This window comes from Neoarius graeffei, chromosome 27 (genome assembly GCF_027579695.1).
Source record: "Neoarius graeffei isolate fNeoGra1 chromosome 27, fNeoGra1.pri, whole genome shotgun sequence".
Classification (NCBI taxonomy): Eukaryota; Metazoa; Chordata; class Actinopteri; order Siluriformes; family Ariidae; genus Neoarius; species Neoarius graeffei.
Window position 1 is genome coordinate 39,504,351 of NC_083595.1, and position 24,981 is coordinate 39,529,331.

General features: G+C 39.8%; 1 protein-coding gene across 3 annotated transcripts; it reads left to right on the forward strand.

Moving 5' to 3' along the window:
• Nucleotides 1-54: 54 nt before the first annotated feature.
• Nucleotides 55-23,454, forward strand: skor1a (SKI family transcriptional corepressor 1a). Of its 3 annotated transcripts, none has more exons than XM_060911959.1 (9): nucleotides 55-133; nucleotides 17,274-19,030; nucleotides 20,233-20,320; nucleotides 20,480-20,575; nucleotides 20,721-20,789; nucleotides 21,736-21,810; nucleotides 21,921-21,995; nucleotides 22,527-22,592; nucleotides 23,132-23,454. In XM_060911959.1, the coding sequence occupies exons 2-9, from the start codon at nucleotides 17,285-17,287 to the stop codon at nucleotides 23,224-23,226; spliced, it is 2,310 nt and encodes a 769-aa protein (XP_060767942.1). In that variant the 5' UTR covers nucleotides 55-133; nucleotides 17,274-17,284; the 3' UTR covers nucleotides 23,227-23,454. The 3 variants fall into 3 exon arrangements, with proteins under 3 accessions (XP_060767942.1, XP_060767944.1, XP_060767943.1); XM_060911960.1 differs by lacking the exon at nucleotides 55-133 and adding an exon at nucleotides 16,232-16,277; XM_060911961.1 differs by lacking the exon at nucleotides 22,527-22,592 and having other exon boundaries at nucleotides 23,129-23,454.
• Nucleotides 23,455-24,981: the final 1,527 nt, after the last annotated feature.

Here is a 24,981-nt window from a genome sequence, read left to right on the forward strand (position 1 = left end):
TCATTTTCAGTTTCTTTTCAGAAGTGTGTAATTACCAGACACAACATGGGCTACAAATCCTCCATGTTCTTGTCTGTAATATGGCATAAAGAAGATCTGATGTCCATGACCTGTGTAGCAATGCCCTGAAACAGTAAGTGGACATGAAGCCTCCTGAGTGGCTGAGATGAGAAGGGAGGATTAGGTTTCTCCTGAGCCCTAAGAAGGGAACCTACTCCACTAGATCTAAAACACACAGAGATAAATGCTCTCCAAACAGATTTTTTTTTTCCAGGAAAATAATTTTCATGGTTTGTATTATTTAGGGAATACTTTGCTGTAATTTGGACTGGAGATCTATTTCTGAACATCTTTAAAAATACACACATGCACTCATACTTGGATAAAATATATCATGCATCACTGTACAGGATGAATTCATGCAAATCAACTACAAATTCAGTAATATCCTTAATCACAATATTTTAATGATGTACCAAATAGTTGCTCTATTTGTCTATCATAATAAAATGTGCAACAAATTTAAAATATATAATCCAAGCTCATTATCCAGTAAACCCATCCATTAGCTAAATCATATATTACATCAAGTACATTATATTCTAAAACCACCCCATGCACTGATTTTCCTTGACATTTATCCATTCATACTGCATCATTAATTAGTTTATTCATGTACGTAATATAATATCTAGTCTTAATGAACTAATAATGCAGATGTTTCTGAAATACAATATTTATCCTATTGATTAATTTAAAATGTGGCCTAAAGAACCATTGATTCCTTAAAAGCATGTCCCAGTCATGTCGTGTTGCAAACAAAAGCACTGCACGTTAATCTCCACCTCTTTGGTGCTAATTATTAATCAGGAAAAAAGGTAGAGCACAAAAATAGCCAAACGACATATGAGCCACTAATACAGAAGGGTTCAGACTTCAGTATATTGTGTATCATTTATAGAAGATGGCTTGTGCTGCATATAAAAGCCATAATCATCTATTCTATACAGACAAGAAAAATAGAACAAAAGAAAAGAAAATGTTGGGATTGAAAAAGTGGACAGAATTAACTGTAGTAATTGATATGGAGTTTAAATAGTGTAGTTTGTTGGTGGTGTCCGACTTTAACATCAATGTGTTCATTTTTAATTAACTAGTGTGTGTGTGTATGTATGTATGTGTATATATATATTATATATATACACACACACACACCCATCCTCACCCCATGCAGCCTCCCCGCCATAAAGAGTAAGGGTGCCGCAGTGAGCCTGTGCTCTAAATAATTAAGAGGGAAGGAATAATTACAGTGTGAAATTGTAATTATTGTTGGAGCCTCCTGTATGGTGAAAGAGGACGCGCGCGCTCAGGGCCGAGGCGGGTTAAAGTTTCTCTCGCCATCAATACTGCATGAAGCGGAGGCGCCCCCCCCAACACACACACACACACACACACACTCTCTCTCTCTCTCACACACACCACGTTTTACAGCCGCCCCGGATCTGTTAGTGACCCCCACATTAAATTACATAAAACAATACAAATGTACATGTATGCATTTATCATTAGATTTTATTTCCCATGAGCTCAACTCAAACATCATAAACAGTCTTTAATAAATAAATAAATAAAAACCCGGGATATAGATAGATAGATAGATAGATAGATAGATAGATAGATAGATAGATAGATAGATAGATAGACTAAATTCTGCATTTTGTATTGTACACCCATACAATCAATCAATAGATAGATAGATAGATAGATAGATAGATAGATAGATAGATAGATAGCCTAAATTCTGCATTTTGTGTTGTACACCCATACAATCAATAGATAGATAGATAGATAGCCTAAATTCTGCATTTTGTGTTGTACACCCATGCAATAAATAGATAGATAGATAGATAGATAGATAGATAGATAGATAGATAGATAGATAGATAGCCTAAATTCTGCATTTTGTGTTGTACACCCATACAATCAATAGATAGATAGATAGATAGATAGATAGATAGATAGCCTAAATTCTGCATTTTGTATTGTACACCCATACAATCAATCAATAGAGATAGATAGCCTAAATTCTGCATTTTGTGTTGTACACCCATACAATCAATCAATAGATAGATAGATAGCCTAAATTCTGCACACTGTAAAAAAAAAACTTGTCAAATTTACAGTGAAAAACTGGCAGCTGTGGTTGCCATTTTTTCACCGTAAAAAATACAGTGACAGTGTATATGGCTTTACGGTAAGGTATATCAACACTTGTAAAAACAACAGTTTGAAAATGTTCCAATAAAGATGAACTACTGTTAAAATAATGGTGAAATTGTATATAGGCTCACGGTATAGCTGTACAATTCACAATATAAACCTGTTGCTTTTTAAGTGAAATACTATCCATTCAACAGCATTTATTGTCCTATTTTATGGTCAATTTCTGTTAAAACAACAGCACATTTTTTTATGCCTTGACGGTATGACTGTTCAATTCACAGGATAAACCTTTTGTTTTTAAGGTGAATTTCTATCCATTCCACATAATTTATTACCCTATTTTATGGTTTATTCCTGCTGAAAACAACGTGTGGCTCGTCAGCATGACCGTTTAATTCACAGTTTATAACTGTTGCTTTTAAGGGTTATTCCCATCCAGAGAGAGAATATCAGAGAGAGAGAGACCTAACCCCAACTCCACCTCTGGGTTGAAAGACACCATTCACTTACGAGTAAAAAGGCAAAACTGTATTTAGGATCTGTCCTGGATTTCAGTGCTGCCAATATCCCTGGACACCCTTTCACATCAGTAGCCCAGGTTGTTCTTTCTGTGGATTTGACAGTTAGTTTGTTACTGTAACTATGTAACCATCACCTGGGCAGCTAAGACTGCAAACAGTTAGTGAAATCACAGTCATGTTCTTCCCCCTGGACAGTGCTATGGTGACTGACTATTATGTATACTTAGTACGGATATGCCATTGACTGCTCTTAGTGTGCTTTTTTTACATTCCACGAAATGGTAGACATGATTGGCAAACTGATGTCTGTCTTTTTCTCCAAGATGCAGTAGTTTGTCTCTGTCTTTGCAGAATAACCCCCATACATGACCCTCTCATTCTCCTCTCAAGTCTGTAAATAATTTTATCAAAATAATCTTCCAAAACTCACAATTTTTTTTATTCTTATATATATTTTTTTACAATCCAGAATATCAAGGCTGCAGGAACAAAAATAATGCAAACAATAAAACTAGTCAATGTGGGAATTTTATACAGCTGTACCAATATAAAAACAACAAAAACAACCTTAAGCTTGTGATAAGCTGTGTTTGCCCTAACAGCTGAAATAGAAGAGGTACCAAAACAGGAGGAGAAACCTGGTCAGAGACCATCATGTACAACAGCAGTCCCTCATGAAAACTAGAGAACGATTTAACAGCAGTAGAAATATTGGTCTGGGGGTGTGATTGAGTGTCATAATTCTCAAAAAAAAAAACCCTGCAAATTTTGTCTTTTATCTTCTGCAAGAGGTTTTAAATAAATAGCCAAGTGCCAATCACCATCTAAAGCCCTGTTCCAAGTAGCATTACTCTCTGCCTGAGCCAGACCATCAGAAAAAAAAAAAGCCAAAAATCAAAATATAAACCATGTTGCAAGGCTGGAAAGGCTGCAAGGCTGTGTGTGTGTGTCAGAGAGAGAGAACCCTGTTCCACCCTGGCAGACGATGTCCAGGTGGACTGCTTGCCTGTGACTCCATGCATCATTGTATGTGGTAAGTGTTTTTGTTTGTTTTCTGTTTTCCCCCTTTTCAGAATAACTGCTGGGGGGGGGGAGTGAGTGTGTCCCTATGAAGCCATGGCATTGCTGGAGTGGGTATCCAGAGTGTTAATTAGTCTCTCTCCACTCGTGATCTGCTAGATCAGCGATGAGGGTAAGGACCCTAGGGTTTACCGCCAGTTGCTTCTTGTTTTTTTTCGTCTCAACCTTTGTGCCCCTCTCTGGATTGATGTTGAAGAAGCACCTATGTAAACAAACAAAAAAGAGATCTTAGTTGTTTTCGAAACACCCAAATACACATGGTGTACACAGGGTTCCGACACCTTGGATAAAGAAAAAGGTCAGTATTTTACACTTTCAGCCCCGCTCGTGATGAAAGACAATGATTTGACCTGAGAATTGTCGGCATTCAGACAGGCACTGTCCGTCTTCACCACCTGGTGAAGTTTGCGGACAAACAACTCTGGTGGGTCTCATCACCAAGGCTGATGAGACTCACTACGGGAAAGAGGTAGAACATCTGGCTACGTGGTGCAGTGACAACAACATCCTGTTGAATGTCAGCAAGACAAAGGAGATTGCCTCCAAAGAGGCCACACCCAACACCTCCCACTGATCATTGATGGTGCTGCTGTGGAGTGTGCATGGTGGTTCTTGGAGTGCACATCAGTGAGGACCTCTCCTGAACCACCAACACTGCATCACTGACCAAGAAAGCCCAGCAGTGCTTTTACTTCCTACACAAACTGAAGCAGGCCAGTGCCCCACCACCCATCATGACCACGTTCTACAGAGTGACCATTGACAGCATCCACTCCAGCTACAGTATATCACTGTGTGGGGCAGGAGCTGCGTGATGTGCCAAGCGTTTCATGCAAGTGCATGTTGTACTCAGGGATAATGCACGCAACAACAGAAAAGCGGCATGTCCAACTTCACAGGGTTCCTTAAAGAGATACTGTACCATTTCTAGAAATAAGCTCATTTTACACCTCCCCCTGAGTTAAATAATTGAGTCTGACCTTTCTCCTGTACTTCCAGCCGTTCTCGGAGTCTGTCAGTGCAAATTTTACCTCCAAGCAAGCATACATCATTGAATCTTATGGGTCCATCTCAATCATTTAACTCAAGGGAAGGTGTAAAATGAGCTAATTTCATGAAATGGTACAGTATCGCTTTAAGGGGACCGCAACTAACAAGACGGCGAACCAATAACAAAGTGCTTAACCAAGACCTGGGGAAAGTACTGAAAGGGTATGCTGTAATGAACACATATTTAGGAAGATGAGTTTTGTATACATCCCTAAGCGCACTACAGTCTGCTATTTTGACCAAGCAGCAAAGAGGGAAGCAACAGAAGTGTTCAAGGGCAAAGTGCAGTATCAAATAAAGGGAACACCAAACCAATGCAATGGAACTCCAGGTCAATCATACTTCTGTGATACCAGCCTGTCCAGTTAGGAAGCAACATTCATTGTGAATCCATTTTGCAGCTACTGTTCTGCAAATTGAACAAGCAATAGGTAGAAATTAAAAGGTAATAACCAAAACAAGCCCCAAAAACAGAGTTATTCTGCAGGTGGTGTCCACACAGCCCATTTGTCTTTTTTCATCCTTTCTGGCTGATCACAAGTGCATTTTATCAGTGTTCCAACCCTGGAGGTACCATGAGGTGGTGTCTATCACCCACTGAATTTGATCAGCTACTGCTACTCATCCAAGATGGCACATCAATATGCGCTGTGGCAAGAAGGTTTACTCTGTCCCCCAGCATAGTGTCCAGAGCATGGAGGAGATGCCAGGAGACATGCCAGTACATCGGACGAAGCCATAGGATGGTTTACAACCCAGCAGCGGGATCGCCATCTCCTTCCTTGTGCAAGGTGGCACAGGAAGAGCACTGCCAGAGCCCTGCAAAAATGAGCGTTGCAGGCCACTGATGTGCGCGTTTCTGCTGAAATGATTAGAAACAGACTTCAGGAGGAGGGTATGAGGGTGCCACTCTGTAAGCATAGACAACACGTGTGGAGGCCCTCATACTCTCCTCATGAAGTCAGTTTCTGACCATTTGAGCATCAACATGCACATTAGTGGCTTGAAAAGCTCATTTTGCAGTGCTCTTCCTGTGCCACCTGCCACAAGAAAGGGGATGGCGATCCCGCTGCTGGGTTTTAAACCGCCCTATGGCCTCCATGTCCCCTGGTGTACTGGCATGTCTCCTGGCATCTCCTCCATGCTCTGGACACTGTGCAGGGGGACACAGCAAACCTTCTTGCCACAGCGCACATTGATGTGCCATCTTGGATGAGTAGCACTACCTGAGCAAATTAAGTGGTGATAGACACATCATGGTACCTACAGGGGTGTGATACTGTCAAAATGCACACGTGACCAAAAATAAAAATCATCCAGAAAGGATAAAAAAAAAAGAGAAATGGTGTGTGACACTACCTGACTAGTAACTATTTTTTGGGCGTATTTTGGTTATTATCTCTAACTTCTACCCATTGCTTGTATTATTTCCACAACACTAGGCAAAATGGATTCACAATGAGTGTTGCTTCTTAACTGGACAGGCTGGTATCACAGAAGTATGCCTGACTTAGAGTTGCATTGTGTTGTTTTGGAGCAGTGTATTAAGTGCCTGAATTTATCAACTCCATTCCTGAAATTTTGCCACTACAACTGTTGTTCCAGTGCACCTAATAAGCAATTATGGGAAAGTGGGAGTGTCAAAACTGTAAGGCTCATTCTTAAACTAACTGAAAACAGGGCTTTAAGTGTAAAGCCCCAAACTTTACCTTGATATTCAAGAACTTTACGCACGCAAGTACGTACATACATTGTTCACACTGTTGACCTGAGCACTATAAGAAATCAGAACAGGGATATTCCCATCTTCAAAAGCCCAGCTCTTCAGAGAGTCCTGACCTTTAGCCTACACCCCCCTCCCACCCACCCCCACACACATACCTCTGAAGGAACTCCAGCGTTGATCTCAACTCAACAGGATAGTGGATGTTCAGACAGTAGTAGCTGCCGAACATTGCGTTGATGGCAGCGACGAAGTGAGAGATGTTGTCGTTGACAATCTTGCCATCAATGCTGAGCATGAATTTTTTTGCACTGTAGAGGGAGGTTCCTGTAAAGATTTAAAAATCAAGTATTGTTTGTCTGTTCAAAGCTGCAGCAATTATTCTGAAAAGGGGGAAAACAAACAGAAAAACAGACAAACAAAAAACACTTACCACATACAATGACGCATGGCGTCACAGGCAAGCAGTCAACCTGGACGTCGTCTGCCAGGGACGTTCCTTCAGTGTATTGGAACAGGGCCGTCTCCTCCTCATTGAAGTACGACAGTAGCAGAAGCAGCAGGTCCTTCACGTCCTCTGAGCAGCCCTCCAACTGCCCTCTCTGAAACCTCAGCCTTGTTAATGTCTCAAAGACACGCCTGATCTTGTTTGCACAAACAGTTGCCATAAAATTCAAGAGCTGCTTTCCCTTTTTTTCCACACTTTTGAGGAACGTCTCCGTCAGTGGCAGTCCTGTTAGTTCCTTGTAGTGGGCAGAAATGCCAATTTCATGGAACAAAAAAGGCCATTCCTCTCTCAGGATTTGAAGAGCTGTTCCATTGTTTACTGCCTTTCGCTGGGAGAAGTATGTGCATTCCATTAATTCCTTCACCTCATCTGGGCTGAACGTGCCTTGTTCCCAAAGATTCCTCAGTTTTTCTTTCTTTTCTCGTTGGGTCTCAAGTGTTTCAGTGACTGGCATGAACTTCATATCCCACTTAATGCAGCCATACGTGTCTTGGACTGACGCTTTTTTCACTGCTGGGACCTCATCTGTGTCAGAGGTGTCAACCGATTTACGTTTTTGTATTCGCGGGGTTGCGTGACGCTTCTTGTTGTCGATGCGGGCTTGAAGCTGTTTGACAAGGCTATGGTACCCAGCCCCCACAACTTCCCCTTCGATGACATCCTTCAATGACTGAGGATACTTGAGAACTAACTTTTTGGCGATTTCTTTAGAAGTACGCATCGTAGGAGACGGACACACCTTCATCACCTCTGTTACAACGATTCTGATCATTTCTCGCCTTAAACTTGGAACGGGCCTCTTGCCTCTCTCCAGACATTGCATCAGAGCTTCAGGAAATCTTTCAGTAGGAATTTCAAAGCGGTCAACCCAATCGGCATTAACCAGGTGGCTGGGTGATGGACAAGGTGACACAGAGGAGCGAGTGGAAGTAGGAGAGGTGAGAGGAGATGAAGTTGAATGGTTAACATCTGGCTGGCTGTGGGTTCCAGGGCCCTGAGCTGTAAAACAAGAACAATGGATTGCTTCATTTTCATTTGGTATTCAATAGCAATGTTGTGCGAAGGCCTAAAGTCACAACAAGCAAGTATATTCTGCATAGAATCGTTTTCAGTTTTCCATGGAATATACCGTTTAAAAAACTTAAGATGTATGACCAAGTAAAATGTGTGCCACCAGATTTCAACTCGTATCCGATTGCTCTGTTGTAGTGTCAAAGGAAAGCATCTGACATGTGCAATACATGAAACATGATGCAGATCAAGGTCACATAGAAAAATATAAATCGTCAGCCAATTCCATTTACAGGCTTTTCTTGCACTACAGCCAGAAAATATCACCTTAGAGAACCATTTTCCATTTCTCATTACATTACTTTCAACAACATTAGGTGACACCTTTTGGGTTGTCTTAATGTTGCCTCAAAAACATTATCTTGAAATTAGAACTCTGACATTCATCACAAAAAAACACAAAGCAGTATTTTTGTCGCCTCTGTCTTTTCATGTAAAGCTAGTAGAAATGGATAACAAAAACATGAAAATGCTTGTATCTGCCGGGCAAAAGTCAGCTGTCATCATTCATCGCATTAAGGGAGGGGCGAAGGGGAAAGCATTATCATCACCATGCAGAACCAATGAAAATGATGAAGGCGGCAGAAAACTGAGAAGCAAAAGAGGAATCACACACGTGTGAACACTGGAAAACCCTATTTGGATGGAAAAAGCTGAAGGCCAAAGAAGGGCGCAAGTTCAGAACAGATGTGAATTTCCGCATTATCTCAACGCAATGTCAATATCTCATTTAGTGTATGGATAGGAGTTGAATACTAATGAGGCACATTTTACTTGGCATCAAGGCAAGCATCTGAGAATTGCAATTAAGAGACCATGCAGATCAAGGGGAGACAAAATGTTAACCGTTTTCATAGGAGAAAGAAATATAATTTAAGAAAAGTCAGTAAGTGAATTTGGATGCCGATTTCATGACACAAATGTTTTACCCTCAAACTTCTCCATTCCTCTAATTTCCCAAGAACGTTACAGAGGAGTTAGAACACATTCCCCATCACAATTCTCCATCACAACAAAATAGCCTAACACAAGGCTGTGTCCCAACTTAAGCAGAGAAATCCAAGTAATCTCAGAGTTCACACACATTTTTCTTTCAACTATGCACTACAAAAAAACTACACGGAACACTGCTGTATCCCAGAAACAGCTGCTGTCAGGACACTGACAACTAAGTCTTACAATAGAGTAGAGTCACTTTAATTGGCTATTAACTATATACACACATGATATTACACTGTATCAAACAACCACACTGAAATCTTTGGTTATGTAAAGGGATTTCGATAAAGTTGCACTTACAGGTTTGCTTCCAAGAAGCTACAAGTTTTCTTGCTTGTATTGGCCATAAAACACACAAGAGATCAGCCTCTTGGACGAACTGGAAATCGTCAGCGGTCTGCACTCCCAGAGACTGAAGTGTCTCCTCCACAATATTCAGGATGGATGCAGGGAGGTCTGGTAGAACACTTGCAATGGAACTTCTGATGTCTGGGTTGTCCATTTCTAAGGGGAGTAAATGGTTAAGTTTCAGTTTTAGTAAATAGTTCAAGTTTCAATAAGGCCTACTGTGCCAACACACCATGTTTCAATGGAACCAATTGGTATCCATCTTTCCAGTAAGAAGGTAATGGATAGAAATCAGCCAAGTCGTAAATGTTAAGACAGCACATCTCGTCATTTTCTTTCTTTACTGAGTACATGTGGAAATGAGGTAGGAACACTGTGTTGTATTTTGACACTACAAAATAAATTGTGTCATTTTTTAACAAAATAAGCCCAAGTTCAACAAAGTTCACATAATCTTTTCCGGTCACAAGGAACTGTCCTTTTTTGTATAATGTACCCTTGTAGGACATCTCAACTGCAACCTTTGTGTCTGTCTCAGTAAAGCCGAACTCCCTGACAGCATCTTGGATTACTCCACTATAAAGTGCTACATAGAATGGAGAACTGTCTTTAACCTGCAGAACAGCCTGGCCAAGGGAGTCCGCTGTAAGATAAGCCTGCAACATTTGATGTCTTTGAGAGAGAGTCAAGCAGAGGTTTTTGAAATTCTTCAGATTCCTTGCACATGTCTTAAAATAGCTATGCTTACTCTCAAATCTCATCGTCCAAAGTCTAATCAAGGGCCCAAATTTCAGAATAAGTGCTGGATAATGGCGTAAATAGTGATGCTTTGGTTTCAGTGTTGTGCTTGGAAAGAGAGATTTTCTTGACTCCAAATACTCTTGAATGAGAACGTCAAGAAATGCAACCTGTGAGACAGATATTTTCTGAGCACAGACCATGTCCACAATGTCCTTCAGCTGCAGAGTCAACTGCCAAACATCCTCAGCTGTGTCTTTCACTCTGTCACCAATTATAAGAGGCAACAGCCTCAGAAAATTCCAATTCTGTATGGCCTGTCCTGACAGCTTTTTTGCAAGAGGTTTGACTCTGCATGGCTTTGTAGAAGCATCAGACAAAGAGTATTTAAACTGACAAATGCGTCGATTGAGAGTAGAATAAGAGAACCATTTTTTTTGCTTTATGAAATATTTCAGATAAAGTGCTATGTCATAAGCCAAAATGCCTTCAAAGATGTCATGCCCCAGACATGGAGGCAGTCCTGGCTGACAAACATGGAAGTGGTGTAAAGAATTGAAGACTGAATCAAACTTCACTCCTTCAGGAACATCTTCATTTTGAAGACGCTCAAGAGCGGAATTGTACTTGTCAATTGTGCGCAATGGTCCACATACATTCGGATCGTCACTCTGAAATTCATTTCGGGTTACTAAGCAATACCGACAAAAGTACTGCGATGAACTGAAATTTTCTGACAAGCCACCAATACAATGGGACCCCAAATTGTCACCAGCAATGCAATACAATGTTCCACGTACAGTTCCATTTGATGTCAATATTCCAGTCTCCTCCAATTCCTTCAGGTCACTCACCAATTCACTGAAAACCTTTGAATGCCCAAATGTTTTGAAGTCCTTCTCTCTGCATAATAGCACAAGTGACATATGGTCAGTGTCAGACCTCACATGTGGTGGTAAATTGGCAACGGACACATAAACAGCAAGCACTTTATGTTTAGCCTTTGCGGAACCAAGGGGATTGGCGACTTCAAACGCATCCTGGTAGAGCACAAGTCTTAAACTGGATGGATTTTGCTTGAAAAACTCGCTCTGTTTAAATAAGTGACCATCACTAATGTCACTCAGAACCCCGGTCTCTGCTGACTGTTCTGTCATATGGGCAGTTTTATCTTGCCAAAGCTTAGATTGTAGCAAACATTTCAGAGTGTCTTTGATGGGGACATAGTAAGCAAATTGGTCTTTTCCATTTTCATCTCTTCCTAAGAGCAACTTGTTTGGTTCCACATAATGAAACATTTTTTTGAAAGTCTCAGTTCTTGAGTATACAGTCCTCATTGGCCCTGTGTGGCATTCAGTAAAGAGATCAGACTCTTTGACAGAATCACAAACTTTAGTTATGTCATCATCTGAGAGTGATGTGTCATTTTTTAATAATGAACGAAGTCTGCTCAAAGTATATGCCTGGCCTAACTCGTGAATGTTAACCATCTCCTCAACAATACTTTGAATGGTTGAAGCAGGAAGCAGAAACTTTCCCTGCAATTTCAAATAAAACAAACTCACGTTTCTCAAATACAGATCACTAAAATCTCCTGATGAATCCATATCCTCATCGTCTCTACCAGTCTCGGTCACGTCTTCATTCTCTGTAACTTCAGAGTCAGCAGTAGGCATGGCTACAACTGATGACTGTCGTGGTAAGTCTCTGTACAGGTCATTAATGCTGCGGTCTGTAATATCTCCATGTTTCCGTGAAATGTGAGATGTAAATGAAGACTTAATCTTGAAAACACTTGAACATCCACTCACCGGACAGCATACTTCATGTCCTTCCTCTATATGTTTCTTGAGATGACCCAAAAGGTCCTTGATGGTTTGGCTGTGATAGCTGCACAAGGCAACTGGGCACCTGTAAGCACCAACGACAGCGCCAACATGAACATCAACTTCAGGCACATTGTGTTTGCGGTAGAAGTGTGTTTTAAATGCACCATACCGGAAAAATGTCTTGCTGCAACCAGAGCCATAACACTTAAACAAACAACGCGGCTCATTTCTATGAAGTTTGCAATGAAGAACATAACCCCTCAGTGTTTTCAATGACTTTCCACAGAAATTACACGGCCACATGTCTAGCTAGTCGAAGTACCAAACATAAAACTGTAAAGACTTTTCTTTACCACCCACTGAGCTTCAACATTTATTATGCAAAACAATGGGATAACTGGAATACACACTAATACAAAGGAATTCTATATACAAATGTTTAATCATGAACAAAATGTACAAAGTAAATGCCTGGCCTTACTGGACAGTTGTGCCTCTTCAATATTCAAATCCTAACTGACGAGACGACATGCATGCATATGGACTTGGCGAGAGCGTGTGAAAACTGAACACTACTGAAGCAAATTTCAAACGAATTTCACATGTAGGGCTGCTTTGCAACTAATACAATTTCACACTGCAAGCAGCCCAATATAAACCAAATGACAACATAACCTCAACAGAAAGAAATGTACAGAGGAATTCTATCTGCTACCGATTTTAATTATGAATGAAGTCTGCACAAAGTGTGCCTGACTAGCCTAGCTATCGCGACATTGAAGCTCTGTGAGAAACTTTTTGCCGCCTCAGTTTGCATGGACATGCCCGGGCTAATGTCTGGCCTTACTCCAATTCGGTCATCAACAAAATTGAAATCCCTCCCTACTAACATAAACAAACAGACTGACCGAGGGTTGGTGAAAACGATACCTCATTAAAACAAATACTCACACGTAGGCAATATGGCGAATATTAACCGCGCTGTCGCTGACGAGGGACTAGCTGCTTGGCTCTTAATGTTCGATTTAGACGCGGGAAAGTCCTTCTGCGTCGTCTTCTTCTTCTCTTTTTTTTGGCTTTTTGGCCGCCACCTGCTGGGCTAGGGTATGGTTCAGGAGTATTAGGCCTAGAGACTGCATTTGATTAAGGCCTGAATATGGTAATAATACAGAAAATAAATTTAAAAAAGAGAGAGAGAGAAATTATAAAAGATAGATAACAAATTCTTTGAATTGGGCTAGTATTTCTCAGGAATCTAAAACAAAGCTAAATCTAAGGTCACTTGAATTTGTAATCACTGCACTAGTGCACCAAGTCATAAAGGTTACCACAAGGTAGACAGACTAAAGGCACCTTATCAGAACACTTTGCACCTTGTTAGTTTAAACATACATTATTGTGTGTTGCTGCTGTTTTTTGATCTGTCGAATGTCTGATGCCTAAAGTAATTATACAGTAATATGCTTTTTTTTAAATATTACAATGTAATACCATTGCCATTTCAGTTTTTCACTCTATATTTCACATCTTAAAACAGTAAAAAATAACGTTGACAGCATGTTTTTTAATTTAAGGTATTTATACCGTGAATAATACAGTAATGTGCTACTTTTTAATATTACTGTCCAATACTGTCGCCATTTCAGTTTTTCACCATATATTTCACATGCTAAAACAATTAAAAATAACATTTTTGACAGTTTTTAAATTTATGGTAATTCAATGTTTATTCTACAACCATAAGCTGCTTCTTGCTTTACGGTTTATTCCTGTTGCCATTTCACATTTATTCACTGTAATTTTCACGGACATTTTTTACAGTGCATTTTGTATTGTACACCCATACAATCGATAGATAGATAGATAGATAGATAGATAGATAGATAGATAGATAGATAGATAGATAGATAGATAGCCTAAATTCTGCATTTTGTGTTGTACACCCATACAATCAATAGATAGATAGATAGATAGATAGATAGATAGATAGATAGATAGATAGATAGATAGATAGATAGCCTAAATTCTGCATTTTGTATTGTACACCCATACAATCAATCAATAGATAGATAGATAGCCTAAATTCTGCATTTTGTGTTGTACACCCATACAATCAATAGATAGATAGATAGATAGATAGCCTAAATTCTGCATTTTGTGTTGTACACCCATACAATCAATAGATAGATAGATAGATAGATAGATAGATAGATAGATAGATAGATAGATAGATAGATAGATAGATAGATAGATAGACTAAATTCTGCATTTTGTGTTGTACAATCAATATATACAATAGATAGATAGATAGATAGATAGATAGATAGATAGATAGATAGATAGATAGATAGATAGATAGATAGATAGATAGATTCTAAAGGCTCCATATTTTGTCCCATGTGCATCTTTCACCTAAACGTGGATATAGTACACCTTTGAAAAGTGTACTTTTAATTTAAGCTCATTTAAACTTCTAAATCAGCTTAACCCTTGTGTGGTCTTCATAATTTTTGTTCCTCAGCCCGTGTTCGTGGGTCTGGTGGACCCGCTGCATTTTGGTGTTTTAAATTCAACACAAACAATTTTACATTAAATACTTATCAGATGTTTACTTCACCCCAATTACAAGTAGCATCTATGGTTAAAAAAATGAAAATGGGTCCCACAGACCCGAACACCATACAAGGGTTTTAAATTCGTTGTGAACGCTTTAAAGACACACTGCATTCCTCCAGATGTGCAGCCATGCTGGGACCACCCTGACTCTAACAAGGAGAAGTGCAGTTGAGTCCCTTTCTCCCAGAGTGGAAGTCTCACTCAGCACTCTTTAAACTTTACGCACGTCATAAGAAACGCTTTGGATGCTGCTTGGTCCATTTTCATGCTCTGTTTAAACGGGATTCAAATGACTGAAACTATACTGAAAATAAAGCAAAAATTTACTCATGTGGGAAATTTGATGTATTGCTGATTTTAATGCACCAATCAGCTTCTGAGAGGACACTTAAAATTATTATTATTATTATTATTATTATTATTATTATTATTATTATTAACTACACTAATAATGCTAATGCAGCTATCACATCTAATTTCACGTTTAGAAATAATTTACATTTCAGACTATTTCAGATCCAGTTTTGTGTTGGATCTCATGTCCCTTCGTTTTGTTTTGTTTTTCTGAAAGAATAATTTTCCACTTTCATGCAATGTTAACTTCCTCATGACTCTGTGCGTCACTTTTTTAGTTGGGGTTAACTGAAGGGCATTGATCGAGCTTTAAATAGTTAATGTGCGCATATAGGGTTCCACCACTTCCCTCTGCCTATTGCTATAATATATCAGTGTTTGTACACGGGATCCGCTCTCACTGGAGTGTGCGCAAAACAAACGTGCGGCGTTTACCTATAGGGTTCTGCGCGCGTGGGGAACGGGCAGAGCGCGAGACCGCATGCACGCGCAGTTTACGCAAAGTGCCCCGGGGCGCACGAGCAGCCTGGGGGGGGAGGGGCAAAGTTTAGATGCAAATTCTTAATGCAAGTCTGTGGTGTGATTACCAAATATCAGTGTAACATGCACAAATATTAACAGTGGAGGAGCAAAAATAAAAAAAATAAAAAGCTCTGGTGATTTGATAATTGTTGTGATTTTTATATAATTCTGGAAGGTTTGTCCTTTATGGACTGTGTGCAATTAAAAAAAACGGTTTATTTGGTTCATAGTTTCGGGATTATATCTATTCTTCTTCTTGTTAATGTATGCATCTATCTATCTATCTATCTATCTATCTATCTATCTATCTATCTATAATAGTAAAGCTGATGTCGTGCGCGCGCGCGAGCGCATTGTCTCCACCTTTCCCGGCGCTAAACGGGTTAATATTCCGCGTGGCTCGTGCCTCTGTGGGCGTGTCCTGTCCTTATTTTCGTCTGTTCCCCTCATTCAGTCTGACAAGAAGTGGCCCGGACTGCCATGCGGTCGCTCGATGCTCTGTGCTTGAGACGAATGGAAATGTTTACTCTACTGCTCTGAGAGAGAGAGAGAGAGAGAGAGAGAGAGACATTGACTCTCAGTGTATTGTTGAACATCTGGAGGACGCTTATTCGGTTATTGGGTTATTGCTCTGCTCCTTGCAATACTTCGGCGACATCACAGTCATTCGTTCTTGCTTTCGTTTCGTTAAAAAGGTGAGTGTTTCTCACTGGGATCTGTACATTATTATTATTATTATTATTGGTGCATTATGACAGTGCGAATGTCTTCATCAGCCCATATTCATCAGTGCTCCAGCTCAGTGTTTGTGTGTGAAGAATGTGCAGAGACGAGACAGAACTGTAAAGCTCGTTTCGGATAAACAGATCAGAGAAAGTAATAAAATATTCCTCCAGACTCGGAGGGTCCTGATGATTACAGATCAGACTTAACTGTCTGCGTGATTCCACTGTTAAAGCATATTAGGGTTTGTTTTTTTTTTAATAGTCCTAAAAATTAAATAATTCCTCATTATAGCCCTTTGTGTTATTATCTCTGTAAGAATCGTTTTAGTAAAATCAGCGATGGACCTTGTGTATGAGTTTCTCAGGATTTCTAATATTTCTAACCATCAGACAGGAAATCCAAAATTAGGAGGGTTTTATTAAAGTAGTTTACAGAGGAAGGCGTGTGTGATAAATAGTGATTTTTATAGAATGTCATGAGCTAGATATTATACACTGAAATTATATCATTCAGGAGTAAAAGATAAAGGCATAAAATCTAATAGTATAATATACTGAGAAATAGAACAGTATTTACCCAACAACAACAGAAGTAGCTAAATATAGGCGAATAGTAAAATAATAATAATGCAATATTATGATAAGCTAATAATATCCACATTTATTATTATTATTATTATTATTATTATTATTATTATACAGCAAAACAGACAGCATAATAATAATAATAATAATATGATGATGATGATGATGATGATAATTTCCAGTTTTTTATTTTCTTTTTTACTATTTACCTATTATTACCTACTAAGTGTAAGAAATTTGAAAAAAAAAAATAATGATAAAGGAAAATTGTGTTAAAAGTGTTAAAAGCTGCAGTGCTGAATTAACTCTTGCAGTGTTCGTTTGGCTAGTATTTATGCTCTAAAATTGTAATTGCTAAATTGTAATGCTCCCTTTCTCTAGATTTCCAGGGAATGGAGCCGATAAGCGCGCCGCTGGCCTCGGGACCGGAAGCCAGCTCTCCGCCGCACTCTAAACGGGACGTGTCTCCTTTCTCCGGCGGCGGCGCGGCGCTCAAACCCAACCAAGTGAGCGAGACGTCTCTGTACGGTGTGCCCATCGTATCTCTGGTCATAGACGGTCAGGAACGGCTGTGTCTGGCCCAGATCTCCAACACTCTGCTGAAGAGCTACAGCTACAACGAAATTCATAACCGGCGCGTCGCTCTCGGGATCACGTGCGTGCAGTGCACACCGGTGCAGCTGGAGATCCTGAGGCGCGCCGGTGCCATGCCCATCTCCTCGCGCCGCTGCGGGATGATCACCAAACGGGAGGCAGAAAGGCTGTGCAAGTCGTTTCTGGGCGCGCACACGCCGCCAAAGCTGCCCGAGAACTTCGCGTTCGACGTCTCGCATGAATGCGCGTGGGGCTGCAGGGGCAACTTCATCCCGGCGCGGTACAACAGCTCACGCGCCAAGTGCATCAAGTGCGCGTACTGCAGCATGTACTTCTCTCCCAACAAGTTCATCTTCCACTCGCACCGCACCCCGGAGTCCAAATACACGCAGCCAGACGCAGCCAACTTTAATTCCTGGAGGCGCCACCTGAAACTTTCGGACAAGCACATGCCCGATGAGATCTCTCACGCTTGGGAGGACGTGAAGGCCATGTTTAACGGGGGCAGCAGGAAAAGGACAATGCCCGGAAGCGGGTGCAACATGTCGCCTCTCAAAACACAAGGCCCGGGCCATGTGAGGCAGGCCTCTTCACCGGAAATCCCGCACAAAACCCTACGCTGCGATGACGAGCGCATGAACCTCGGCCTCGCCAATGGAGCGCGCAATTACCCGGTCATTCCGGTGCCAAGCAAGAGCTTTGGCATGCTCCAGAAAATCCCCCCGCCGCTCTTCCCACATCCGTACGGATTCTCTCCGTTTGGTTTGTGTCAAAAGAAAGACGACGGCACGAACGAGCAAAATAAAACGGGCGTACCGGGTGTGTTCTGGGCCGGCACGAAGGACAGCCTGTACCCGTCCTTCCCCATGTTCTGGCCCACGACGGGCGCTTTGCCCCTGCCGCCCTATCAGCACGCGCACCAGAAGCCGCACGAGCTCACCGGAAACCGGCAGAGTGAGACAGATGTTGCCGAGCACGAGCGTCCAAGAAGCAGCACTCCCAGAGACAGCGAGCGCTGCTCGAGCTCCCAGTCGCTCGAGGACAAATCCGCCGACGAGATGAGGTCGACTGAGGGTCACGCGACATCTCCGCCACGGAAGTCGAACTACGTTTCCGCGTTCAGGCCCGTCGTTAAGGACGCAGAGAGCATCGCCAAGCTCTACGGCAACCGGGACGCGTATGCGGGGCCGCCCGCGGGTCACCTGTCCCCGGACTTCGTCAGCGAGACTTCCAGCTACAGGACTGCCTCACCGGAAGTCGACAGCGGAGGAGAACCGGAAGTGGACGTGGAGTCCAACCGGGAGACACATGATGATGATGACGAGGAGTCCGTTCAGCTGTCTGTGGAGGACCGGCAGAGTCCAGTGAGGCAGATCGGGTCCCGGACGGGTCACGGAGAAGAAATGCGAGAAAGCAGAGAGGAAGAAGAGGGGGAGGAGGAGGAGGAAGAAGAAGAGGAGGAGGAGGAGGACAGACACGAGGACACGGATGAAGACAGGCTGAGTGACAGAGCAACAAAAAAGAACAACACTCCAACATATGATGTGAGTATGACAGAAGTTTAAGAGAGAACCTGAAAAGTGAAAATTCATCTGACACTGAGAGAGAAAGGGACCCAGCTGTGCAGTGGTGGCACTTTTTTTACATCTAACTTACCAAGGTGCATAAAGTGTACAGTATTCTAAAAGGTACTTAGGGTACCATTATGTGCTTTACACACATTTCAAGGTGAAAGAGAGATTAAAGGTGATGGTGTATTTTATGATACTGTTTGCTGTTTATGTACTCTGTGTGTGTGTGTGTGTGTGTGTGTGTGTGTGTGTGTGTGCATACAAATATACATACATGGAACATAATTGCTATTATACACGCTTAAAGGGTTAATGGATTAATGGGGGATCTTTTTTGGGGGGGATAAAAAGGATTTCATTAAAAATTGCCAAAGATTGTGAAACCACACACACATATACACACACACACACACACACACACACACACACACACACACACACATATATATATATATATATATATATATAGAGAGAGAGAGAGAGAGAGAGAGCGATAAATGTACAAGAAATTGTCCTGTTTAATTAACATTTACACTTTTTTCTTTTCCTTTAAGTCCATAGCTGGACGAATGACGTCAACAGTGGTGAAAATGTTATTAATGTAATTAATAAATGTAAATGTAAAACATCTTAATTAAACTCTGTAGGTGTTATTATAACTCTGGAATATATAATTAAACACTTTATATTATATAATATAATATATTATAGTCGTTAATATAGCCTTCATATTCATTAAACCCTGTCACTTTTATAGTGTGACGTCAGTGAGTGATATTTATTCCTCATATTTGGCCTGTTCATGTTGTCCACGTGTTTATTCTCGAAAACAAAGGAGGGGGAAAACAAAGGCCTAATTGTCCTAAATTGAAAGTTTAGAATAAATGACCAAATCTAATTTATTTGGCCGGCGGGCAGGAACATGTTTGTGGAAAGGCTCCCCTGGGCCCTCAGAGCAAATTACTCTCCCTGTCATGTCCACTGTTCCAGTTTAACTTTCAGTATGAACAATTTGCCTTAATGCGGTGCCTGATATTGGTGGATAATTTGTGGATTTGAGCACTAATGATAACCTCTTGTGCAAAAACTGAGGAGAATAAGAAGATTGTACATAATTGCATGGTGCTGTGTTTATTTGGAATTAAGTGCTTGGGTTTGGGTTTTGGTTTGGGCAGGTGGGTGCTGCTGAAAAGGACGCAGGGCTTTCACTGAACTCTCCTCCTGTTCCAGCACCGAAATATCCTCCAATCCAGGAATCACACAGTAATATATTTTCCCTTATATATTCCCTGACTACACACTTATCATTCAACATCACAAATATAGTTGCTGGTAGGCTATTTGTTGTTATATATATTTCAATCAATCCTCGGTGTATATTATTATTATCATTATTATTATTCATTTTGTCTCACCATGCAGATTCACACAGATTCAGCCATGCTGCTGGACTTGAGGATGATTGGGAATCGCAGAAATCCCGTCACGACCAAATGAGCGTTTCTCAAGAAGCTGAGAGTGAGCAGCTCTTTACCTGCTTTCTGTGTCATTTGATCTGAATTTCACGATAATGTATTCATGTATAATGTAATGAGGGTCTCAGATCTCTGAATTAATATCTGTGCATATTTTAATCTCTGCTTCTTCTTCTTCTTCCCTCTAGTTGAAGGTGCATCGAGGACTGATGGCAGATTCCAGTTAATTGAAAAAGATATCGAGCACATGGCAAAAGGTGAGGGTTTGGTCATGCATTTTAATATTATTATTATTATTATTATTATTATTATGCATTTTTTGGGGGGGATATATTTATTTATCAGCTTTGGTTACATTTAGTTAATGCTGTCATTTTGTCATATTTATTACTTTCATTGATAGACTGTTTTTTTTTTTTTACATTTTTAAAATATTTGAAGAATTTAAAATGAAAGAGTTTGCATTAAGAAATAATAATAATTATATATATTATAAAGTGTTTAATTATATATTCCAGAGTTATAATAACACCTACAGAGTTTAATTAAGATGTTTTCCATTTACATTTATTAATTACATTAATAATATTTTCACCACTGTTGACGTCATTTGTCCAGCTATGGACTTAAAGGAAAAGAAAAGTGTAAATGTTAATTAAACAGGACAATTTCTTGTACATATCTCTCCCTATATATATATATAAAAATCCAGGCCATGATATCAAAAGCTCAGAGTCGTTGTTGTTTTTCCACAGAGGTTTGTTTCCATGTCCCACAGTGATTTTATTATTATTGTTATTTTTAAATGGCTAGTGTATTTTTTGTGTGTTATTTTTAAACAAAAGAGAAAATGAAGCCAGTGTGCATTATTCCAGAACGCCCTTGAACTGCATATGCATTAGCAGACAGTCGCGTGCACACAGCCCGAAGCTGCGGGCCTCATTATTACCGTGAGCTCAGGCGCCGGAACACGGCATGCAGTAAGCGCGCGCGCCTCTGTTCTTTAGGAACTGATCGTTTTCCGTAATGCATATTTAAAAGCATATAAGCATGACATGAAAATGCGTTAAAAAGCTTGGTTTTAATTATAACACATGAAGTTCTTCTCTTCTTTCTCCGAAGGCCATCGATGCAGCAGTGATAATGGTTTAATTAATTAGTGTTTTGGTTTTTGTTTTTTATCCCCCTATCTGTCTCTAATAGAGGAGCTCCAAAAACAGCTGGTGGAGCAAATGGAGCTGAGGAAGAAGATGGAACGGGAGTTTCAAAATCTGAAAGGTAATTTAGATGTGTCAAGAACACTACTACTGAACTAGTTTAACTAATGGAGTGACTGTTTTGGGTTTTTTTTTAATGAGTAGTGACTTTGTGCATGTTGACTTTACCAGATAATTTTCAGGACCAGATGAAGAGAGAGCTGTCCTACCGAGAGGAGATGGTGCAGCAGCTGCAAATAGTCAGAGGTGAGCATTGGTGTTTAGGAAAATAAAAGGTCATAACGTGCAAAAGTAACACTTGCATATTTATTTTTCGTAGCAAAAACTGAATTGAACAAATCATGGAGCATCATCAGTTGAATAACAGTAGAAAAATAGCAACATGATTTCTGTGAATTACAATGAAAATAAATGAAAATACGTACAGTCTAGCCTATCGAGCCAATATATTGCACCTTGGGTCCAGGAAAAAAACGTATTTATTTATCACGTTTTTATTGATAAGGTGATGATCTCACTGTGATTATATGGCTGTGATTTTAGAATAAAAATCTCCTTGATTTGACTTGAAAAATATAAACAATGGTCCTAGGGTTAGCTTGGAGGAATTGGCAAATCGCTTTCATTAAAACCTTTTGGGTAATTGAGAATTTGATATTTTTTATCAACAACAATAATAATAATAATAATAAGTTACACATCACCATTTTAGTTATTTTTCAATTCTCTTTGTTTTCATTAATTCCTTTTTTTTTTTTTTTGCTTATTTTATTTTAGACACTTTGTGCAACGAGTTGGATCAAGAGAGAAAGGCTCGATATGCAATTCAGCAGAAGCTAAAAGGTAATTTCTATTAATACCCAACAGCAAATACTCATAACTCAGACCTGAAGACCTTGAGCCTCGATACCAACAAATAAATTATATAAATGGGCCTAAAAAACATGCAATACGAAATAAGAAATATGCAAGTGCTACTTTTATTTCATGATACAGCAATTTTCTGTTTGTGTAGGAATGTATTAATAATAATAATAATAATAATAATAATATGCTGGGTTGAGTTTCCCAAAAGCATCACATCACAAACATCATCATTAAATGATAGAGTGAGCTTCACTTTGAACTCTCTCTCTCTCTCTCTCTCTCTCCCAACAAAGCTTTTGGGAAACTAATATTAGTATATGTGCATCTTATATGTCTTATAATGTCTTATAAGTGTTGTATTCCCATTAACAAGCTGAACAAGAAGCTGTTAGATGTTTATGCTACAGTATGCATATTTTATTAAGCATTTTATTTATATAAAAGGACAGTCATGGTTTCTTCTCTCAGCTTCACTCTCTTGTCTATGTAGTACTAAATGCTCTTTTTCCTAGAAGCTCACGACGCTCTACACCACTTCTCCTGCAAGATGCTCACTCCACGACACTGCACCGGGACGTGCACCTTCAAACCGCCTCTACTGCCACCTTAATCTAAATCCCCCACACTGGAGGACTACGACGGATCCTACACACATGAAAACCAAAAGACCTCTTCAATAAATTTCAAAGCACTGAACTTTCCAAGGACTGAAAATGTACAGCATCGTCAAAAAGATCTAAAGGCATCTCTTGAAGTTCTGCTTAAACAGACATGAAACAGACACGGATAATTCTTCTCTGAACCGAGCAAGCTGGCAGAACGATGAGATCAGAGTCAAAGAGTGGAATTGTTCTAAATATATGTAAATTAGAATATTAATATGAACTCGTTCAAAGCGTTTTCTTCTTTTTTTCCCTTAAAATGCCACGAGTACATAAAGTGGCGCTGTGCAATGAAATGTGAAATTTCACAACATTCTTAAATGGTCGCTATTTGTGTGTTTTTATGTTGTATTTATTCCAAATTGATTCACTGATGTGCTCTCCCAAAAGGATTGTATCTGTATAAGCACTTTAAATGAGAAATGATAAAGACCTACCTAATCCAAATTGAATCTACCTTAAATTAAATATGTTTACCATGTTTGTGTGTACAGAATAAATTTGTCCAAGCACTTAGTCCACCTTTCCCAGATACATAGTTCAGACTTCGGGGAAATGGTACTGTACTAATCGACATATATGTGATTACTTGGCTGTGTATGATGACTTTTGAAGTGTATTTTCAAGAATAAAATTATTTCTTTCTTCATTATTAAATAAACAGATGTTCCATTCGATCTTTAATCATCTTTTGTACAGTTTTAATGAAGATCTTGGCATAGAACTAAGTCAATATCTATACAACACTACACGCTTTTAAAAAAAAAAAGGAAAGAAATTATTTATAACAGGTTCTGTGTATAGATAAGAGTCCGTCCCCCCCCGCAGAGCTGAAGATGCTGAGATTTTCACTGGGAGTGACAAAGTTGGACAGGATTAGAAACAAGAATATCAGAAGGACAGGATATGGACATGTAGGACGGCTTGGAGACAAAGTGAAAGAGGTGAGATTGAGATGGTTTGGACACATACAGAGGAGAGATCCAGGGTATACTGGGAAAAGAATGCTGGAGATGGAGTTGCCAGGTAGAAGGAAAAGAGGAAGAGCAAAGATGAGATTGATGGATGTGGTGAAGGTGGACATGAGGATGGTTGGTGCTACAGAAAAAGATACAGAGGACAGGAGGAGATGGAGGGACATTATCCGCTGTGGCGACCCCTAATGGGGACAGCTGAAAGAAGAAGAAGAGTCCTTCAAAGCTTTTCTAACAGGAAAACTCTCTGGAGGGTTTTACAAAGATCTAACCTTTTCATATTTCTAAGAATCTATATGTAACTTTACAATTGAATGTAAATATTCATTTTTAGTTGAAGTATTGCCTGTATTAGAATAAGCTGATAATGTAAATCCAGGCCAATATCTATTGACCACATCACCATCACCCACATTTATTCAGAGATTAAAACTCACTGTCTTGATCAATCGTGCAAGTATAAAGTGGCATTGTGTACTACTGAGGGAACACTACAACTTTAATCATTTTTTATTTATTATTAGTATTTACTGCATATGGAGCAAGACAGTTCATAGACAGTGGTGCTTGAAAGTTTGTGAACCCTTTAGAATTTTCTATATTTCTGCATAAATATGATCTAAAATATCATCAGATTTTCACACAAGTCCTAAAAGTAGATAAAGAGAACCCAGTTAAACAAATGAGACAAAAATATTATACTTGGTCATTTATTTATTGAGGAAAATG

What these genes read in the sequence shown, in the direction of transcription:
- skor1a (XM_060911959.1), top strand. Translation starts at nt 17,285, where the DNA reads ATGGAGCCGATAAGCGCGCCGCTGGCCTCGGGACCGGAAGCCAGCTCT. An exon ending in TATCGAGCACATGGCAAAAG is followed by an intron (nt 20,790 to 21,735) that starts GTGAGGGTTTGG and finishes TGTCTCTAATAG; the next exon opens with AGGAGCTCCAAAAACAGCTG. An exon ending in GGAGTTTCAAAATCTGAAAG is followed by an intron (nt 21,811 to 21,920) that starts GTAATTTAGATG and finishes TGACTTTACCAG; the next exon opens with ATAATTTTCAGGACCAGATG.